The 22,660-nt window shown below is 42.0% G+C and overlaps 1 protein-coding gene across 5 annotated transcripts in view; it reads left to right on the top strand.

Moving 5' to 3' along the window:
- The first annotated feature begins 19,591 nt into the window (after positions 1 to 19,591).
- ANKRD52 (ankyrin repeat domain 52) overlaps positions 19,592 to 22,660 on the top strand; it is a 55,770-nt gene continuing 52,701 nt past the window's right edge. For all 5 annotated transcript variants that reach the window (XM_075199594.1, XM_075199592.1, XM_075199593.1 and 2 more), the window contains exon 1: positions 19,592 to 19,779. In XM_075199594.1, coding sequence (XP_075055695.1) covers positions 19,753 to 19,779 — 27 coding nt within the window. In that variant the 5' untranslated portion in view covers positions 19,592 to 19,752. The remainder of the gene's footprint in view (positions 19,780 to 22,660) is intronic.

The following is a 22,660-nucleotide window of genomic DNA, read 5'->3' as shown; positions in this document are numbered from 1 at the left end:
TAAGAACGTTGCGGACACTTGAATCTGCTCCACTGTGCTAAGACAGTAGGAATAGGTTTAGTAGAATACAGACCATATTACTCATCACTTGTGAAAAAACACAAATGTCTGGAAAAGCACAATGAAACTATGGATGTATAAGGAGAACAGAAACAAAGGAAATCTGATAGCAAGAGTCCAGGGGATCAATGTATCAAGCTGTGAGTTTCTGGCGGGTTTGAAAATTCGAGATGTTGCCTATAGCAACCAATCAGATTCTAGGGGGGAGATTCAATTCCCTGTGTTGATCTTTACTAATTGATGTGCATTATTACCATTAATACGGTAACTTCAACACTATTAAAATTAATGTGCTAACATTATTGATCCGCACCCCACGTTATTCTAAAGAACAACGTGGGGAATCTAATTTACCCCTAGTTATCATTTATTTAGTACACTCTAAACTTAAAGCTACAATCTGATTGGTTGCTATAGGCAACATATCCTCTTTTCAAACCCACCGGAAACTCGCAGCTTGATACATTAACCCCAGGTGTTTTTGTTTTGATTGAGTTTGCAGCAAATGATCTGTGAGGAAGTTTGTAGCTCAGGTGCTGACAGTAAATAAGATAGAACTTGAAGTTTCATTCCTTGGAAAGCAAGATACTGGAGGAAGTATATTTATTTTACTACAAATAGAGGATAAATGTTAACATTAGGGGAACATTATTATTTTTGTCCTCCTGTTCCAGAGACTCAGTAAAACTAAATTTCATGTATGATTAAGCCGCCTTGATTATTTCAGATTTTATTTTGAATGTGCCTATTTGTGGTTGGTATTATTGGACTTTTGTATATAATTATCTATCTAAATCCATGTTTGTAGCTTATGTCAAATTTGTATCCATAAGTGTTACAATTACATGTTTATCAGTTCCAAAACATTTGGAGATTTTTTTTACATTTTTTTTGTGCTTAACTATTTTTTTTTTTTTTCAAATTAATAAAGGAAACATGAAAACAATGGCAATAAATGATGGAGAAACGACAATCAAATTTTCCCCTTTGTCTTTTTTTTTTTTTTTTTGCAACAAAACTGGGAGGGTGTGGGAAAAAGGAGTGGGAGAGAGAGGGTGGGACACAGGTACGTTACATTATTAAGCAAAGAACAAGTTACAAATTAGCGCCGGAAGGAATACGAACCAGCAGTACAAGGATTACAAAGGAAGAAAATTAAACAGTCAAATTTGCTAATGCCATATCAAACCTCACATTTCCAGATGGTATGAAGCAGGGGCGGACATACATTGTTTATAGCCCTGATCGCTCCCCTCCAGATCTGCGACTAGTACAGAGTCCATCTTCGAGAGCCCAGAGATGGCCCTAAGTATGCTCGGCAAGAAGAGTAAGCTGTATTCATTTTTAATGAAACAATATAAACTGAGGAAGGGAGAAGGTAATTTGAGGAGGAAGGAGTAGAGGAGTGTGCGTCCCATGAATTCTAACCAAAAGAAAAAAGCTAATTTTTAAATGGTGCTTCCAGCTGTTTATCCCTCCAAATAAGTTGGTTGATGTCTTTTTGAGTATGCTTAAGAATATAAATTGGAGGTTGGACTGATATGGTCTGGAGACAACACCCATTTTAATAGCTGCAGTTTGTCTGAACCAGGAGGTGACCATAACCATGGATATCTCTTCTTATCATAACAAGAAATGTTGGCCCACATTCTGACAGCAGCTAAATCACTTATAGCCCTTAACAAGAAATGTTGTATTATTATATGAAGGGCATAATAATCTGCGATAATATCAATATCTAGATATTTATTTGGTTTCAATCTACAATTAGAATTAGCTGTTTTCTCTATCAGTAGTGTGTATAGTAAGGTTTAGATTTGATCTTTTAACCTGATAAATCCAGATATGAGTTTAGGACCTTATATAAGTTGGGACAGATTTGTGGACCACGGGATCTGATCAAAAGCCTTCTCAGCTTCCAATCAGAGGAGTAAGGATGACATTTTCGTTGATTTTAACTTTTTAATTAGATTAATAGTATGTCTGGTATTGCCCCTAGACTGTCTACCAGGGTCAAAGCCTACTTGATCAATATGTATGAGAGAGGTAAGAACTCAATTGAAATGTGTTGCAAGACTTTTTTTTTTAAAGTTTCACATCATTATTAATTAAAGATATTTGCTGTGGGTTGGGGCTTTATCGTTCTTATGCATAAGGGAAATTTCCAAGAGCATGTGAAGAAAATAAATTACCTTTAAGTATATCTTGAAAAGTCTTGCAGCCGACACGTCATCTGGCCCTGGGGCCTTTGGTGCCTTCTGACCTTTAATGGCCTCAGTAGTCTCTTAGACTGAAATTTCCTTCCCCATACCTTCTACTCTAGACAGTAAAAAATGAGAAAACTTAGTCAGTGTGGGGTGCGGTTTAGCATTTAGTGGAACAGAATTTTGGTAGAATATTTCAAATTATGTCAAAATTTTAGCTGGGTTGTGCAAAGGGATCCCCATATCATTTTTGTAATTGTCAAGATATTCCTCTGGGCTACCCTAACTTGAAGCCTAAATTACAATAGTCAGTTAGCCTTATCCCCCTTTTCATAATGTTTTTGATGGCATCATCTCAAAACCTGCTCTTTTCTAGACAAGAATAGTAAATTAACTCCCCACTCAGTTTATTCAAATCTTGATGAACTTGGTTGGGTGACAGAGATTTACCTAGGGTTCTAATTTTTGAAGATGGCTTGTTAATTCTAAATATCTTCAATGCATTCTTGCTTAAGGAGAGAAGCTATATTTGGATTTAGTATTCTCTCTTAACAGCTTAATAAGCAATCCAGGGGATCAATCTACTAGTGTCCTGAAGTTGGCTCAGCGAGAAATATTCTTTCAGAGTTTTAACCAGATGCTATTTAGTATTAGGATCCTTCAGGAGATACTTGTTTAAATACCAGTAGAATGTGGAGGACAAGATCGAGAGGCCGCCCAGTTTGACAGCTACAAGAGCATGGTCTGACCAGCTTATGAGATAAATGTTAAAATGATAAGTGTTCGTTAAAAGGGTTTACCGGTCCCAGAAAAATTGTGTACTAGTATAAAGATTATGGACCTGGGAGTAAAATGTCAAATACTTTGCCATGTTTTCTATAAATCATATAAAAAGTAGTTTTTACTTATTTCTGAAGGCGCTTTAACTGAGCATTCATTAACCAGGTAAGAGGGGGGCTGTGAGCGAGATCTATCGAACTTGGAGTCTAGTATAGTGTTAAAATCCCCTGTTAGAAAGATTTTTCCCCTCTTCTATGTTGAGATAATTTTTGGTGTAATGACAAAAAACCTAGATCAATTCATGTGTATGCTTCAAATTATAATGAACGTAACTGGAACATTATTGAGGGTACTTGATAAATTAACTACCTTCCAATTTTGTCAGTAATAACCTCTTTAGGTTCAAAATTAAGAATGCTGGCAAAGAGCATAACAACTCCTTCTTCTGCTGTCTAGGGTCACGTGTGTAGAAAACAGGGTCACGTGTTTCCCAGGGCCGTAACTAGGGCTGTGCGATGGGCGACCGCCCAGGGCGCAAGGCTGAAGGGGGGTGCAATTTCGGAATATTTTAGGTTAATTTGGTTAAAATTGAGGGCTAGGGGGGCGGCATTTGTCTTTCTCGCCCCAGGCGCTGGAATTCTAAGTTACGGCTCTGTTTCCTACCTGAGAATCACAACATGACCCGATGTGCTTCAGAGTAAAATGAGTTTAGACTTTTTTTTTTTTAAAGACTTTATTTTAATTTTCTAATTACAACAATAATAATACCCAAAATAAAAGGCATTAGGATCAGACAAAGAACAAATTTGCAAGTAAACTTCGAACCTTAGACCAATTCAATCTAACAGATAGTGGCGGTTAGGTAGTGCTGTTGTGCATGGATGACTTGGGTATATGCCTGGGTGTGATAGAAAAGGTTAGTGAGTGTAAAGGGAGGGTAGATTGGATGGGGAGAGGGAACCAAGGCCTACTTCGCGAACCCTGACGAGCCAGAGTAAATGTATTAAACTTTGAAGAAAGACATCACCATTTGTCAAATACTTATTGATGCAAACACATGGTATTTATCAAAGGAAATCTGAAAATTCCCTAGTAGGGGGTTTTGGGGAGTTGTAATAGTACCATAGACTCCAAATTTGAGTGATTGTCTTTGAGTCTTATTGTTCAAGTAGCCAGAAATTTTCTCCATGGAAGCAAGGTGCCATATTTTAGTGTGTGTGTTGTTTATTTTTTTCCAATAATGATCAGATACCTATCTGCATTACGCTATTGTGTGGCCAAGTTACCTTAGGGTTTGTCTAAGCCCTTTATTGGTAAGACCAGAAAAAAAGGACTAATGATCTATTATTTTTTTTTTAACAACTTTATTTGTGCAAAATTCAGGGTTTCACAACATCAAACGGTGTCCAGAAAAGAACATGAAACATATGAATATATGTAGGAAAACCGTTGCAAAAACAGTATTAGGATTGAAAACGAATATCCTAGCAGGAACAATATGATCAGACAAGTAATTGAGAGGCCAAAAATATAAAAAGTTAAAACTGAACTATTTTTTATTTTTTTCTAAAGAAAACGAGAAGAAGGTAAAATATGTTCAGGTAGGGAGACGGTGTGGCGTGCCGCTAGAGAGGAAGAATGAAAAGATGAGGAAAAGAGAAGAGAGGAAAGGGGAGCTAGGAGCCAAGTGGATTGAGTCTATGGAAAAAATAAAGCAAAAAAAAAACTACATTGAATAAGGCATGTGGAAGCAAAAATAGTAAGCCCATGGTTCCCACAATTTGAGGAAGGATTTAGAAGTGTTGCAAAGAATGCTGGTCATATATTCCATTTTATATGTGTGCCAGAGTCTGCCAACGATTATTTGGAGAGTCTGAGTATTAGGCTGCTTCCAGTCAGTGGCTATTTGGCATAAGTAAGCCGAAACTATATGTCTGAACAATTTGTTCTGTTGAACAGTGGCGAACGGTATCCCAAGCGGCAGGAGGAAAACCTGGGGGAAAGGGAGATGTAATAAGAGGGATGCAAACTTAAGCTCTAGCCAAAATGGCATATGATTGGGACATTGCCATCATATTTGGAGGAAGGAGCCATCAGCCGGGCAACCCCTCCAGCATCTGCTGGATGAATCAGGAAACATTTTATTGGGCTTGGTAGGAAACAAATGCCACAGATATAGGAGTTTATATGTGTTCTCTTTTTTTTTACGCAAATAGAGCTAGAGGCAGTGTGGGCTCTTATGTCCTCCCAGTCCTCATCGGCCAGTGTCTCCCCCATGTCCTCCTCCCATGCTCGTTCATGTTCATATCTGAGGGTTTGAGTTCCCAATATATGAAGGAAATTAGACCTTTAGTTGATGATTGTCTAAGAGAAAGTGATTAAAAAAATGTTAGCGGTCTGGTCCTCAAACAGGGTTTGATGGTAGAGTGGAAATTTCGGAGTTGCAGATACTGGAAAAAATATTTGTTAGATATGTTGAATTTAGATCTCAGGTCAGAAAATGTAGGGAAAGAGGTATCCCTAGTAAGATCATGAAGATATCGGATGCCAGCCCGTTTCCATGGATCAAATGAGGTTGAAACGCAGCCAGGTAAAAATTTAGAGTTATCAAAAAGTGGGATAATCAGACTAGTGGGTATATTCAGAGTCTAGTTATCATTTATTTATTACATTCTACGAAATGACAACTAGGGACATATTCAATTATGATTTGCGCCCACGATTACGCGCGGCCACACGCGTCCCAGTACCCCAACATCATGGATTTCGATGCGCACCCCATAGGAATGCGCACAGAAATCCACGATATTGTGCTACCGTAATGGTGCTTTATATGCGCAGCCGCGTGGAATCGAGGCCGCGAATCGTAATTGAATATGCCCCTTAGAATCTGATTGGTTGCTGTAGGCAACATCTCTCACTTTTTCAAAACCACAGTTTAGTAAATATAACCCTAAGAGTTGAAGCCGGTTTAAAAGACGAGTTTGTCCGATCCCATAGCTCCAGTATGTGAGCAATCACAGGTTGTTGATAGGCCGACAGCGGACGGTGAAGACGAGGGAGCCACAAAATAGAGGAGATCGAAGAGATGCGCAGACACCGCCTCAATCAGAGTCCAAGTACCCAGCATGTTCCATAATACACATTGGACGAGCTGCGCTGCTAAATAGTAGTGTTTGAAATTAGGAACTCCCAGGCCCCCACCTTGTACCGATCTCTGACGATGCAGAGTTTAACTCTGGCGTTTCTTACCCCATATAAATTGCCACGTATAATGTTGTAAAAATTTGAATACATTGGGGGGATTCAAATTGGTAGAACTTGAAAGAGATAAAGAGAACAAGGTAAAACATTCATTTTGACGGAGTTTATACATCCGATCCAGGAGATGACATTTTGGTTCCACATCTCCAGATCGAATTTGACTTGGTATAAGAGAGGAGGATAGTTAGCTTGAAAGAGTTAGCTGTATTGTTTTGTAATGTAGATGCCTAAATGTTTAAAAAAAAAATTATGTCACTTGAAGGGAAAGTGTCGCGCTAAATATAGTCTAATGGGGTCCGTGAGATAAATGTCTAATATTTCTGTTTTGTGAGGATAAAGTTTGTATCCAGAAAGACAGCTGAGGTAATGAGAAGGACGCGTCAGATAGGGACCATGGATCTCTTGTGATAGGTGTAAGGGTTATTTTGGATTAAAGAGTGGTTATGTTATCCCAAAATTTGGTGATCTATGGGTAGGTCCACCAAATGTAGTAGAAGGAACCAGGTTCACTACATCTCTTCCAACATAATGGGGAAGTGGTGTCAAATATCCTTTGGAGTCTAGTAGGGACTAAATACCATCTATACTACATTTTGTAACAATATCTTTAATTTGGGTTGAGATCAAGAACATTTACACCAGTTCCCTAATTGTTGACCATGTGTCTGCATCGGGTGGTCTGTCCAGATCGGCCCCCCAATTCTTTTCACTGTTTTGTGGTGGTTGGCTGCTTTGAATTTATCAACATATAATACAGCAATGAGATTATACCTTTAGAGACTTCATCTAGCTTTTGGATTCCAGTTGAAGCTGCACTTTGATCTTGATGTAATGAAGCCTAAAACTAACATCTTTAGGGGGAGCAGTATAAGAAGGTGTGATCCAAAAAGATCTATATGCTCTGTCCATAATAAATTGATCCAGGAAGAGAAGATTGGAAGCAAGATATAAAAAAAACCATGAAAGCAGCAATATCATGAAAAAATCAGGTATGTTTTTTTTATTAACATAAATGACTGTGGTAAGCTATAAGAATAATGTTGGTATTTATCATTTCTCCTTATTTTTTTCTTAGGTTGCTATTAATGATTTATGATTGTGGACTACCATGGCAACCACAGTCACATGGCACTTCATGTAGTGAACAGAGTGGCTTTGGAACACCCCTCTGGACTCTGCCATCACTTGACATGCTGTGAGCCTGTATCTGCGTAGCAGATTGACTATGTGTGGCAGTCATTTTTATTTGCCAACCTGAGAGATTTTGAAAATGAGATTAATATTTGTAGGAGGATAGCGAAGAAAAAATGTCTATCAGATGCTATTTAAAGAAGACAAAAAAAAACTAAGTGGGTCTGCTGCTTTAAAAAGGGGTCCAGATGAGATTGATACATAGAGTGTTACTCTTAGCTCTATTACTCACAACTTATTCCTCCTTGGTAAATTGAATATCGGAAGAGAAGGAGCCCATTGTTTCCTCAGTATCTTATTAATATTGAATCACCTGCTTTAGTTTAGTCTCAACTGAGTCCGTTCTGGCTCCTAGTTCTGTCACCACAGTACAGACTCTGGCCACTACATTCTAGATATCTGATTGAAAAGTCTTTTTAATTGCCTTTATCTCAGTCAAGAGACAACCAACAACACTCTTAGGGGGGTATTCAATTGTTCCTGCGGGCGCCGCCGGAACGAGCGCGTTAAAACTATTACCGTTTATACGGTAATATTGCGCGTAATTACCGTTCATACAATAATTTACTCGCTCAATTTCAGCTCGCTGCTCAGGGGGCTGCGAGCTGTAATTGAGCGAGTAATTACCGTATAAACGGTAATAGTTTTAACGCGCTCGTTCCGGCGGCGCCCGGAGGAACAATTGAATACCCCCCTTAGAAGCTAAATATGTTGTTTTCTCTTCTGAGTCAGGTCTGCTATTTTGAGTAACAGTTTTTTTGTTTATTCAAAATATTTTCTTTCCAGGCCCATGATTTTGTTCCTTCTTTTGTCATTTTGTGAGGCTACAATGGACAAGTATATAAAAATAAAAAGAACTCCTGAATTTTGTGATAGGGATCTCCAAATCTCATTGCACGGTTGAGACCATAGAACGCAGGCAACACCTCTCAAGTAGGAATAGTGGTATTGATGAGTTCTACCTACAGATTAGAAAAAAATACAGGCAATATAAGCCTAGAATACATTTCTCTAGTTCAGGGGTTTGGGAACTTTTTTACCTTTTACCCCAAAATATATATAGATATGCCAACGTTACCCCCTTGATTTGAAAGGAAGGAAAGCATATATTATTATTGGAATTCCATACTTTTGTTCCCCCTTCTCTTACTTCCCTCACCTTATGTGCCTCCATAGTTTTGTTTTCCCATCTCTTACTTCCCTCACCTTATGTGCCTCCATAGTTTTGTTTTCCCCTCTCTTACTTCCCTAACCTTATGTGCTTCCATAGTTTTGTTTTCCCCTCTCTTACTTCCCTAACCTTATGTGCCTCCATGGTTTTGTTTTCCCCTCTCTTACTTCCTTAACCTTATGTGCCTCCATGGTTTTGTTCCCCCTTCTCTTACTTCCTTCACCTTATGTGCCTCCATAGTTTTGTTCCCCCTTCTTTTACTTCCCTCACCTTATGTGCCTCCATAGTTTTGTTCCCCCTTCTCTTACTTCCTTCACCTTATGTGCCTCCATTGTTTTGTTCCCCCCCCTCTCTTACTTCCTTCACCCTATGTGATGAGCCTCTGTTATTTTACTTACTTTTCTATTGACTTTTTCTCTTTTATTTTCTTCTTCTCTGTTCTTCTTGTTTTCTTCTGCAGCTGCTCCTCTCTGCTCCTCACTGAAAATAACATTGGGCCGCCCGATATTCAGTGGGAGAGAGGATGAGAGGAAACTGCTGGGAGCCGCCGCGCGGCCATGTGATTGAAAAAACATCACATGACCGCCGGCAGTGTGTCTCGGCAGCATTACCCCTAGGAAATAAATTTTTACCCCATTTGGGGTTATTTACCCCAGTTCCTCAACCACTGCTCTAGTTAATACACCAGACAATAAAATTTGCACTTCTAAGGGAAGTTTATCAATCCTGAGGTGTATATCCAATAAAATTCAAATGTCTAAATGGAGGCCAGGCGAAGAATTCAGTAGTTTGTAAAAAATAATAGGCAGAAATCAGACCTCCACTTAAGACCAGTACAATCTATATGGGTGCAAATCTTTGCCAGACTGCCAGAACAAGGTACCCATTTGTTGTTTTTTTACTGTATTTTATTTATTTTTACCTCACTCCTTTAATTATGTATTTAAGGGTGTAGTGAAATTACCTTTATTAAAGAAGCCCTTGGGTAGTCCTAAATCTGGGGGATCAACTTGTGCAAGTGTAGGTCTGCACAAGACTGAGCACTCCAGATATTGTGTATACCTTATTAAAGAGGTAGTATGGACAGCCCCGTGCCATTTTCAGGTGAACTCGATACCGACTGTAATTGAGAACCGCTGCCACAGGGCTGCAAGATGCATTACCGTAAAGCTGAAGTCCAGATCGCTTTAAAACATTCAGATAACTCGGGATGTAAGTATAAATACTGTAAATAAGATGGGAGTCCACCAATCTCAATGTGATAATAATTGTCTGGTATTAGGGGAGGAACGGTGATCCAGGGATTGAATAAAAGACTGGGCCCAAAATTATGGATTATGGCTGATGATGACCACAAAGAACTGGATTCATTTTGCCATTTTCATTACATGCAGATTTTTGGTTCAAGGTGTTATATTGATTATAGGGGTCCCAAAAAATCAATTATGGTTATTTCTTTAATTTCTAAATTGTACATCTTCATAAAAGCAGTCTGAATTTTCACCAAGCTTTACTTGCAAGGGGCATATAATTTGAATGAGGGTCAGAGGAGACAAATAGAAAATGTAATTATATAACCCAGTAGGCCACTTTGAATAATAGATATTCAGTTTTGTATGTGTAATAATCTATCTGTAGTTGAATATTTTGTTAATCATAATTTAAGAAACTTACTGTGGCGTTTCTTGCTTGATGAAATCACAATGTTTCACCTTCTCTGGAAATTGCCAACAGCATGTCCACCAAGTTCTGTCTTTCCTGTGGAAACACAATGTCTATGCTAAAATTGAAAAGTGTCTCAATGAAGTCTCCAAGGTGTTATTTTCCTGTGTTAGGTGTGTTTTTCTCTGGGGTTTGAAATTGATCTTGCCAAAACTCCTGCACGTCAAATGTCGCCTGCGATGAGAGTGAGGTATCAAGCACTGTTAATAAAGGCTAAGCCCGTCTAGAAACTGTTAGAGATCGCGGCGGCCGCGGGCACCGCCGGGACTTTTCAGGATACTCCAATGACGTCCCGGCCGTTGCTACGGTAACCGGGACGTCACTTCCGGTTGCCTGGGCAACAACCGGGACGCTACAGATTCCCTGACGCCGCGCCCGGCCAGCTGGTTGATAGGCGGGCGCGCGCGCACAGGGCTAGTTAGGTGAGAGCCAATCATGGCTGTCCAGGTGCCTAGGAGGCAGCTTGTAGAGGAGTCAGTTATTAGTATGCAGCTGAGCACTGCATTACGATTGGCCACCAGCACTTCTATCTATTAGGCTTCTCCTGTGTGGACTTCTCTCGGATTGGCTGCTTGAACTATTTAAGGCAATGAGGACTAAGCCTCATTGCCGGTTATAGCGTTCTGTCCTCAGTCCTGCTGCCTGCTTGTGTTATCTGTTTTGGTTCCTGCTACCTTGGATTTGACTACCCGTGTTTTGACCCCTGCTTGTTATTGGACCTGTGACCCTTCTCTTCTGACCTCGACCTTTTGCCTGGAATTTGGACTTTGCTTCTCTGCCTGTGAGTTTGACCCTTCGCTTGTCTTTGGATATTGCATCTGTGCCTGTGACCCTTTGACCTAGGATTCTTCTTAACTACAGTCCGCCAATCACTCCACTTCTGGGAACTCTTTTAAGTCAGTATACGTTACTCGACCCTCGGTCGGCCCGCAGCCCAGTCTGTCCCCACCACTAGGGGCTCCAGCGAACACCTGGCCTTCAGAGTAGTTCCCGAGTTTCACTGTACTGACTTGGGAGTTCCTAACAGAAACCCCTCTTAACTGGAGTTATAGTCGCCCCAGGCTAACTGGTCTCACCAAGAACTTTCACTGATACCCTTTTGCACCAAGCCAAGAAGACATTGACCCCTACCACTATAGGTGGGCATCACTCATCCCTAGCTATAATGATTATGCTTATTTGTTGATCAACATTTGAGCCCATTGTGTGTGTGCCACTGATCTCCAGACTTCAGAGAGCAATTAGGGGATACTGAAGGACTTGGTCCTTAGCCACCCTCATGAGATAAGAAACATCAAACAGGGCAACTGTTAGGAACCCCTCCAGCCGGCACAAAACAACCCGGAATCTACTCTGCCAGTCGGGTGTTCACTGGAGCCCCTGATAGTGGGGACAGACTGGGCTGCAGACTGACAGAGGGTTGTGAAGTGTGTACTGGCTGGGGAGAACCCAAGCAAGCGGAGTGGAATCCAAGCAGAGGTCAGGGGCCGGCAGCAGACAACAGTACCAGTATACAAGCTGAGGTCAAGGGTCACGAGCAGACAGGGAGGTCGGTATTCAAGCCAGAGGTCAGGGTCACGAGATTAACAAGCAAAGTCCAAATCCAAGCCAAGGGTCATACACGAGTAAACAACAGCAAGTCCAATAGACAGGAACAGGGCAGAGAGCAGGTACAGCAGACTGGATACAGAGACTATAACCGGTAATGAGGCCGCAGACCTCATTGCCTTAAATACAAATACAGACCAATCAGGAGTAGGATACACTGCTGCAGGCTAATTGCTCATACAGAGCAGGGCTAATCAGGGCTTGTCTCTGAAATACACAGATGCAGGCTAATGCCTGTAAATAAGACCTCTAATTAATCCGCCTACAGGCTGCCTGTCATGCGCATGCGCCCGCCTACCGCCGGGACGCGGCGCTATAGTAGAGGCGTCCGGCCGTTGCCCTGGTGACGACCGGGCAGGAATAGGAAATGACGTCCCGGTCGTCAAGGTGACGGCCGGGACGCCAGGGGGAGCCAGAAGCGAGCCGCGGCAGATGTGAGTACCGCCACGGCTCGTGACAGCAACCAAGGAGGTTAGCTCCCCCATGATACCCAGAGCCCAACATTGTGCGAACCCAGGGCGAACATAAAAAGCAGGGCCCAGGAGACATTGAGAGACTTTGACAGACACGATTAGTTGGGGATTATGGTTATGACAGAACTGTCCAGGAACAACAAACAGCCAGACGAATGCCAAAACTTGAAATCACTTTTGATGGATAGCCAGATCTCCATTGGTCTTTTTGCAAGGTGATGCTTGGGTGCTGCCTTGCCAGCAGTAGAATCAACCTGAACATATATCTTATAAACTGAGATAACCCCAGGGTTTCCTGTTGAGTATGGCATATGTAATGTAGTGATTCCCTGTGTGTGTTGTAAAACAGTGCACAGTATAGTTGATTAACCATTTCATAGTAGCCTACAAGAGCCTCTTGGTGACTTGGTTAAAAGCATGTATAATTGTTCAAGTGCTATTTGCCTAGGTATTAAATCTAAACGTGTATTGGGCAATAAGTCAGGTGGTACTAACTCGGTACTGTAGTAGCTCATTTGTGCTTGACAGTTATTGTAGACAATTTATCTGAAATTTCTAAACCATAGCAACAGCCATGGTCTGCATATTCATCTGTTCCTATATTTCTACATTATTTATTAGTAGGAGATAATTCGTGTAGTAGTAGTATTAGGAATCCTTTGGCAAAGGTTATTCCTGTGCATATTTCTCAAAGAAATTTTTTTCTACTGAAAGAAATTATTACATATTTAAGGGTGTACCGTGGCTCAGTGGTTAGCATTGCTCTTTGAAGCGCTGGAGTCATGTTCACCAGAGGTGCTGCTATTGTGCCTTCCCTTTCATCACCAGGGGTTAACTTGTTGCCCCAATTATCCCTTGCACCTTGGTGTCTCTATACTTATACCTGTCACTCCCAGCATACTTTGCTGGTCATTGTTGTTGCTATATGTTGCTGTGCTGTTCCTTGTGCTCCTGGTTCACCTGTTCTCAGGGATTTCTACAAACTACCTGTTCACCTGCATCAGCCGTGTTCCTGTTGTCTGCCTTCTGCATCTCAAAAGACCCTGTAGCCAAAAGGGAAATTGAACCAGTTCATCGAGAACCCCAAACCTTTCTTCCAACACCATTTTCTCCCCAAATAAACCACAACACATTACATAGCTTTTGGAACTAACCTTAGAATTGTCTCTAATACCCTATTCACGCTGCCTAAAAAACCCAGGTTTTTGTTGGGGCGAGCTCCAACGTCCTGGGTCTAGGTTCAGTGTGAAAGGGGGTCAGTGCAAAATTAAACCCATGGACTAGAATTAGACCTGGGACTTTTGGAGAGTTATTCCCGTGGCCGTCCCGGGTCGCCTGCAATGTGAACGGTGCGACCCGGGTTTTTCAACCCTGGTAGCACATAAAGAAGCTGATTGGGGGATTAGGGACGCTGGAGGATGTTGTCATTTCAATGCTGCAGAGAAGAGATAAAGGAGCAACCATGACACACTGGCTAGATGACGAGGTGCGAGAGCTGTTGGCCGTTAGAGAAGAGGAGGAGATAAATAAACAGATCACAGGCACTCTTAAGGATACAACAGTGTACTATAACATGTCAAAAATACTAACACCGCGTGGGATAAAAAGCAGCCAGCAGCAGGTGGTAAGTAAATTGAAGTCACTTCGCATACAATACTCCAAAGCAGAGCCATAACTAGGGTGGTGCGGGCGGTGCCGTCGCCCCGGGCGCAGCAGTCGCCCGCTACCTTCCCCATTGTGTTACATAGTAAAAAGAAAAAATCTAAAAAAAAATAAAAATCTAAAAAAATTTGTGGCCCCTCCCCCGACTCGCGGCACCGCCCCCCGCGAGACGGGGAGGGGGGGTGGTGCCGCGAGAGGGGGGAGAGGCTAGTGTGGTGACTGGTCCATGAAAGGACTATGGAAAAAAAACGCCGGCTCCCTGTCACTGCAGCATCCCTGATGATGTCACCATGCTGTCAGTGCAGAAGAGCCAACACTGCGGGGAGCTGAGAACAGACCTTAAGTAAGTGAGGGGGAGGGGGATCTGTCAGCTCCATTAGTTGTTCTCTCCCTAAGCACTGGTCTGTTATATCACATGCTGTGTGTTAGCAGCTCTCTGCTTCCAGGACTGCCCCTCCCAGCATCCCCAGCTCCTCCTGACAGCCCTGCGTTCCACCAACACTCTCACCTCTGCTCCTGATAACTATGACTCCAGTGCCCCTCCCAACTCTCGGTACAGTACAGAGCCCCCATCATTGACCTTTCCTTGCCCTGCATATCAGTTCCCTCTGTTTCTATCCAGATATGTTTCCCTTCCTTCTGATCCCTGACACCTGTCAATTCTGACTCCTGGACCCCCGAAATACAGCTGTAACCTCTGCACCCTCTCCATCACAGGAATGCTCTCTGTATGGTATGGAGGTCACAGGAATGCTCTTTGTATGGTATGGAGGTCACAGGTAGGCTCTCTGTATAGTATGGTGGTCATAGGAATGCTCTCTGTATAGTATGGTGGTCATAGGAATGCTCTCTGTATAGTATGGTGGTCATAGGAATGCTCTCTGTATAGTATGGTGGTCACAGGAATGCTCTCTGTATGGTATGGCGGTCACAGGAATGCTCTCTGTATAGTATGGAGGTCACAGGAATGCTCTCTGTATGGTATGGAGGTCACAGGAATGCTCTCTGTATGGTATGGCGGTCACAGGAATGCTCTCTGTATAGTATGGCGGTCACAGGAATGCTCTCTGTATAGTATGGCGGTTACAGGAATGCTCTCTGTATGGTATAGAGGTCACAGGAATGCTCTCCGTATAGTATGGCGGTCATAGGAATGCTCTCCGTATAGTATGGCGGTCATAGGAATGCTCTCCATATAGTATAGTGGTCACAGGAATGCTCTCTGTATAGTATGGAGGTCACAGGAATGCTCTCTGTATTGTATGGCGGACACTAGGAGGCTCTTTATATTGTATGTGTGTGTGTGTGTGTATATATATATATATATATATATATATATATAATAATTTCGTGTGATGGTGATAAGGGGGCACAATGTGATAAAGATGGCTCCATGGCACGGTGTGATAAAGGAGAAACTGTGATGGAGGGCACAGTGTGATGGAGGGCACAGTGTGATGGAGGGCACAGTGTGATACAGATGGTACCGTTACAATTATGTTTTAATTTGTTTCAGTGAGTTTTATTTAAAAAAAAAAAACATTTTTTATACAGCTAGCATGTGACAGCTGCATTTAAAGTACTTTGATTCTATGGAGGCTTATTACATAAAGATCCTTACAAAGCCAGACCGTGAAAAATGGGGAGGGAGGGGTTTCAGTGCGGTTTAGAACTTGTAAATCGCTAGCCACGCCCCCACAGTAGGTTGACCACGTCCACTCGACTATTGACACTCCCACTTAGATGGGGGCGCCGATGCCCTGTCTCGCCCAGGGCACTAAAATGTCTAGTTACGGCATTGCTCCAAAGTGCATGACCACAACCGGAGAAAGAGTGGTGCTGCCCGCATGGAATGGCAATTTTATGATCCATGTAATGTAGTGTTCAGCAACTCTGCCCTGGCTAATCCCATCGAATTGTCATTATCAAGCTGCCGTGATGCTCTAAGTCCTACAGCTGAAAGCAGTCAGTCAAGCGTGCCATCACTGATGATTAGCAATGATTTGCTGGAAGAACATGCTGATTTGGAGTGTTCAAATGTGACAGAAGAAACCATTAATATGTCCACAGAGGAATTGGTAGACTCACAACCTTTGCCAGTGGCACAACCTTCATCAGACACCCAAGCGTTGCCAGCGGCACAGCCTTCATCAGACACCCAAGCGTTGCCAGCGGCACAGCCTTCATCAGACACCCAAGCGTTGCCAGTGGCACAACCTTCATCAGACACCCAAGCGTTGCCAGCGGCACAGCCTTCATCAGACACCCAAGCGTTGCCAGCGGCACAGCCTTCATCAGACACCCAAGCGTTGCCAGCGGCACAGCCTTCATCAGACACCCAAGCGTTGCCAGCGGCACAGCCTTCATCAGACACCCAAGCGTTGCCAGCGGCACAGCCTTCATCAGACACCCAAGCGTTGCCAGCGGCACAGCCTTCATCAGACACCCAAGCGTTGCCAGCGGCACAGCCTTCATCAGACACCCAAGCGTTGCCAGCGGCACAGCCTTTGACATTGTCGCAGAACCCAACATTACATTCAAACGGTAGGTTTATTAATGTTAACATTTTTAAAGTAAATTAAATAAGTATATTAAAGTTTAACATGACTAAACTAAAAACTAAACAAAACTACAAAACTAAACGTAAAAACATAATAAAACATGAACACTTTTTCTTGCAGCGTTAATCTACTGTGTAGGAGGGAGGAGGCATCAAGCTCAAATCAGCTTACAACACTGCTATTTAAGTTTGCAGCAATATTCATTTATCCTCTGTGGTCCTAATGTATTACCTTTTTTTTCCCATTTGTAGTTTTCAATGTTCCTAAAAAGAAGAAGAACCTGAATAAGATGGAACAAGCAACAAAAGCCTTGACCAAAGTAATGATAGATCACCTCAAGGAAATGGATACGACTATGGTGGCCTAAGAAGACGCAGGTCTCCAACACTACATGAACAATGAGCGCGTGTTGCAGGACTCTTTCATGACGCAAGTAATGGGTATGCAGGAGCAAATTCTGAGAGAACCGTGAATTCATGATGGCTTACCTAAATCGCCTTATGCCAATAATTCAAGGACATCCACAACCTCAACCACAAGCTCCATACCACATTCAGGGCCCTTAACCTTTAAATAACAGAGGGCAACAAATATTTCCCCCTAACCCAGGTACGCCACTAGTCACCCCACATCTTACTTCACAAACTGTATTGGCACATGTGTGTCCAAACTATATATTTTTATATATTTTTTTACTATAATAGTATTGTGACCTTTTGGAAAAAACACCCACTTTTTATCTTTTGATTTATATTTGATGTATATTTATATTGGATTTATATTGGTACATATGACATAATATGTACCCTTTAAAAAGTATTTTTTACACTTTAAATAAAAATATTTTGTTCAGGTAGCCATTTGTCCGCACTACTTGATTACTGATGACAGATTGGCGGTGATAGTGGTACGAATGAGTCTGCAGAGGTATTTGTATGTTCTCCCTCATAAGTTGTAGAATCCACAGACAGGACATATAGTTCAGAGTCCTGTATGTTCCACTCTGGTTGAAACTGCTCTTTCCGTATTTCACATATATTGTGTAAAATACAACAATCAGCAACTACATGGGACACAGATTTGGTATCAATGTCATTGCGCTTCAATAAACACCGACAACGTCCTTTCAATTGTCCAAAGGCTTTTGGGTGAATCGAATTTGTTGCGCAGAAAGTTGATGTTACTGTGAGAAGTCCTTCATCAACCATTGCCACAAAGGGGTAAGCTTCCTCCCCAATGATGTGTCCACCCCATTCACGATCTTGGATTTCTGCCTCACCAATTTTTAGCCAATCAAAGCTCCTCTTGTGATGACTGACACTTTATTTCCAGGGCAGACCTGTGTTCAGTATGAACGGGGTCGACCAGGGAAATTCCCGGGTCCAAAGTGCAGTGTAAGCGCAGTCTCTGAGTTGGGATGCTCTGTGACTTGGCAAAAATCCGGCTTGAAAAACTCGGGATATTGCAGGGGTGGCAATGTGAAAGTGGTATTATTTAAACAAGCTACCAAGAAGGTCGGAGCTGCTGGATTAAGGTGTCTCATTTTCTGTTGTGATATATATATTTCTTGATCCATGGAAATATGTATGTAGACTTCTGACAGAGCTCTCAGTCAGTAAGCAGGCAAACAAGAGCAATATGAGGCTGTTTGGAGGAGGTGGTGAAGAAACAGTAGGAACAATTAACTGTCTACTTTCAGAGATCTGTTGCATAGAAAAACATTAAAAGTTATTTCATATATTTATTTTCAGATTTTGCCATTAGAGTTTGTTTAAGATGAAACCTCTTTGTACATGCTATAGATGCTCCTCTTCACTGGTTGAATATACTATGGGGGGTATTCAATTGTCAGCGAGTCATTTTAACGCTGTTTTTTATCATTTTCGAGCGGGTTAACTTTACCCGCAATTCAATTCCATTTGTAACGCTACATTTTTTTTTTTCATGAAACGGTCCTCTCGCGCTCCAGTGGAAGGTCTATTGAAAGTATAGGGTGTGCGAGAGGCAGCCGCGTTAAAAGCTATTCAATTGTTTTTTAACGCGGTGGGTAAAACAGGAACGTATGCTGTTTTATCTCGCACCTCCTTGGGGTGTGTTAAAAATAAAAAACCTCTGAAAAGTATTTGAAATCATGTAAAAATGTTGGAAAAAAAAGTTAAACTTATGTTTATCACTAATGCCTAACTTGTGTAAGTTGATTTTCTTGTGAAAAAAATATTTCAATAAAAAAAAAAACATAAATTTTTTTAAAAAATAAAATCACTAATTAATTAGATATATGTATGTTGTTGGTACAAATATGAATATAGTAAGGTGTTTTGACATGGTATAGATGATTATATGGTTCAATAAAAAAATATGCTAAAAGAAAGTAATGTAGATATTATCAATGTGTAATGCAGTCTAATTTATGGAAATGTATGCAAAACCTTTTTTTTGTGTTATACATGACAGCGTTAAAACTCCCCTTCATTCCCTAAAATCTCGCAAACAATTTTTGACGCTTGGGGGCAGTGTTCCCTCTTTTTCTATTGAATTGCACAAGTTTTCCCGCTGCGCTAACTCAAAACGGTCGTTATTGCCAGCAAAAACCCGTGTGAGATTTATTTTTTCTTTAACATGGCGGGGAAAAAAATAGTTTGCAGGCAGTATTTACGGATACTGGCAGCTGCAAAAAGTGATACTTTACATCACTGAATCTCAGAGAATCATTTAGAATGAGAAACATTCTAAACAGAAGTTCTTTCCTTTCCGACCATTAGATGCCGTTTCTCTGCTAGTATTTGTGTTTACCCTGCAGTTCCACTACAATGCGGCAGGGAGCGCTGTGTCTAGTTTGTATCGCAATGTTTAGAGTAAACTAGCAGTGTACTGCAGACAGGACCGGCAGAGGGCGCTACGAGTACTGTCGGTAGGCGGGCCCTGGCTTCCTGCAGCAATAAGAAAAAGAATCGAGGAGTTGAGGCGCATATCCAGCGCCGTAGCTGCCTTCTGTTGTCCGTCCCGCGGAAGATACCGCCTCATGACGGGACCTCCATGCTGACAGGCCGCAGGACATGGGAGTCCTCGAAATCACTGACCAGGTGAGTGTAAGTGCGTGCAGTACGAGGCTGTAGTGTAGGCCAGGCTGCAGCTTGCGGCCTAGTTACTCCCAGGCCTCCGTGTATGCACAAGGCCTGAGCTGCATGGTGGTGAGAGCGGGGAGCGGGCTACGGCCATGCCCGGCTCTTTGTAGTCAGCGCGCTGGTTCTTCCTCCCAGTACCCAGCTGTGCGGTCTGCCCGGGGCTCCCATGGCTGGCGGGGCTGGCGGTATCTTCTCCGCTACCAGATCACCGATCACATTGATAATGTGCGAGCAGAGCCCTCCATCCGCCGGCCGAGTCTCCACACTTCTTAGTGTCAGAGCATCCTCATAGGTCATCATTAGATGGGCCCCCGGCTCGCTCATTGTAATCATATTTTCTACACTTATCACCTTTTTGGCCACTTTCACTTTTAAAGATCGTCGTAGTTTATTTACTACCCATTCTAGTGATTGCACAAATATAGGTTTGTTTGAAAATTTTGCTAGGTCTCCGAAGTTGTTTTGTTCACTTCTTGGTAGAATGACATAAGACTAGTGGTCTTACAGTATTATCTGTATGAATTGATGATGATGATCACTGTCGTTTGTTCCCAGACTTGCCAGGCAGACTAATGATCTCCTCAGACACAACACCCCACTGTCTCCTCTTTTTTTTTTTTAACTTTGTTGTTTGGTGGCCTCTATATGTTTGTGTAATTTTTTTAATGTCCTATCATTTAAAAAAAACAACAAGCAAATGACTATGTAAATAAAAGCCAAATACACTTGTGGCACTTACAGTATGGGAATCCTTAGTGAAAAATATGTATTACTAAGTGCTTGAATAGCTGCTTAATCAGCATGTAATATTTATTCTTCTCCATCCAGAAAATGGAGAAAAGTGGTACCCCCCCCCTCCCCCCCAAAAAAAGTCCATCACTTTATGTAAAATAAACATAGAATTTTTATCTCAGAATAAGAAACAATGAATGCAGTACATATTCAGCACACCAATGTAGTAATTGCAACACCTTAATTTACAAAGAACAAGATAGAAAAAATCGGAGAACTAAAGTTCCTATATTTATCAAATGTGGCAATAAAAACAAAAGTCAGAACCTCACCTACCATTTCCACTTGGTGGCAGAAAAAAAAGAATTAAATATCTAGGTGTCTACATCAACTCCTATGAGTTCCTATTCCAGGAAATCTATCCAGGCCTATTTGCTAAACTGAAATGGGATCTGTACTCCTAGCGTTCCCTAATTATATTGTGGCTTATTATATCGTCCCCAACGTCTCTACATTTTGCAGATGCTCACTGTTTAAGTCCCATTTGCTTTCCAAACACACTTGACTAAATCTTTCTGGAACTACAGGTCTGTTGGGGTCTGTTTGGCAGTCCTTAAGAAACCCACGATTTCCTGATCTCAAAGCCTATTATTGGGCATCCCTTCTTAGTCAAATTGTGGTCTCTTTCACTCCCCCATCATCTCTCTTCTGGGCAGACATAGAATCCTTTTATCTCAAGAGCATCTCTTGCATTTGGGACCTCCCACGGCTCTACAGGAATTTCCTCATCAAAAATTCTCTAATCTTATCATTTGCGGCTAGGAACTGCAAGACTTGTTCCCGACACCTCTTTGTACCCTTCCCTCCTCTGTTCATTACACCCTTGTGGCTCAAACCCGATTTCCCTTTGGGACTTGCCAGGTCCCTTTCCCAACTTTGGACCGCCCATGTTGTCCGGTTGTTGAGGAACTTCTGGATCAGGGCTCTCCCATATGCTATGATGGTCTCACGCCAAATATCCTGACTTCCACCTGAAACTTTTTGAATAATTACAGATTATACACTTTCTTAACGTCCTCCTGTCGACCAGTCCCCCTCAACCCCTCTCACTGTTTGAAATGCTGTGTCTCCTCTCTGCTACAGAGAGGCATGATTTCATCCCATTGTCATATTCTCCTATGGGAACAGACACGAGAGGGAGTGTGAGAGAGACCTGGGCCCTCCTATCCAAGGTGGCCTCCAGCTCGATCTTTACTATAATCAAAGTGAATACCTATAAAAGTTTATTGCTGATGGTATCGCACTTCTGAAACTTTTTAAAGTGTTTCCATCTGTCTCCCCGATTGCTGTTGAGGCTGCGGACATAGAGGTACTTTTCTGCACATCTGGTGGTCCTGGCCCAGGATCTCCTTCTTCTGGGATAAGGTTAGGAGCCTTCTCTCCTCCCTCAATGTCTGGTTCGGAATGACCCTTGGTCCTTTCTCCTCTGGAAGATGTTGACACTCTTTGTGAAGTTGACTTCTCAGTCCTGGAAGCAGCACGTTGCTTGGTTGCCAAGTCTTGGTTATGGGTTGACTCTGCCTCTCTTCACTGAAATCTCGCATCTGGTTTATTGCTCATGTGGATGAAAAGCACCTCCCACCTGCATGATCGGGAAGATAAACTTCACCAGGTTTTGGCTACTTAGCTGTAATACCCGCCACACCGCCAGATGCTGTCCCTTACCCATTTGAGTTACGTCCCCTTCCTCCTGCCGTTTTTGCTATCCTGATGGTCCATACTCCTTATTGGTGACAACGGTTATTTACAAGGCCTTCTCCTTTTTTTTGGGTGTTTTCTCCCATTTGAATTATTGTTGAAATTCCCGCTTTGATTTCTTGTAAACTCATGTTTGGTTTCTCACTGCTTTTGAAAAGGGTCCATGCGTTTACTATGAAAACATAAAAAAAATGGAAGGCAATCCTATAATAATTTTTATGATAATTGATAGGATGATTGCTCACTAGCCTTCAATCTCAAAAATATTTACTCCCCCCATAAACTTGTTGTATTGGTTGATGACAAACGGCCTTGTTACTTGGGCGTGCTGTTTTTAATTTTCTGTCTC

The sequence above is a fragment of the Mixophyes fleayi genome, chromosome 2, assembly GCF_038048845.1.
Source record: "Mixophyes fleayi isolate aMixFle1 chromosome 2, aMixFle1.hap1, whole genome shotgun sequence".
NCBI lineage: Eukaryota > Metazoa > Chordata > Amphibia > Anura > Limnodynastidae > Mixophyes > Mixophyes fleayi.
Note: the sequence above shows the minus strand (reverse complement) of the source record. Positions and strands in the feature narration are given on the sequence as shown.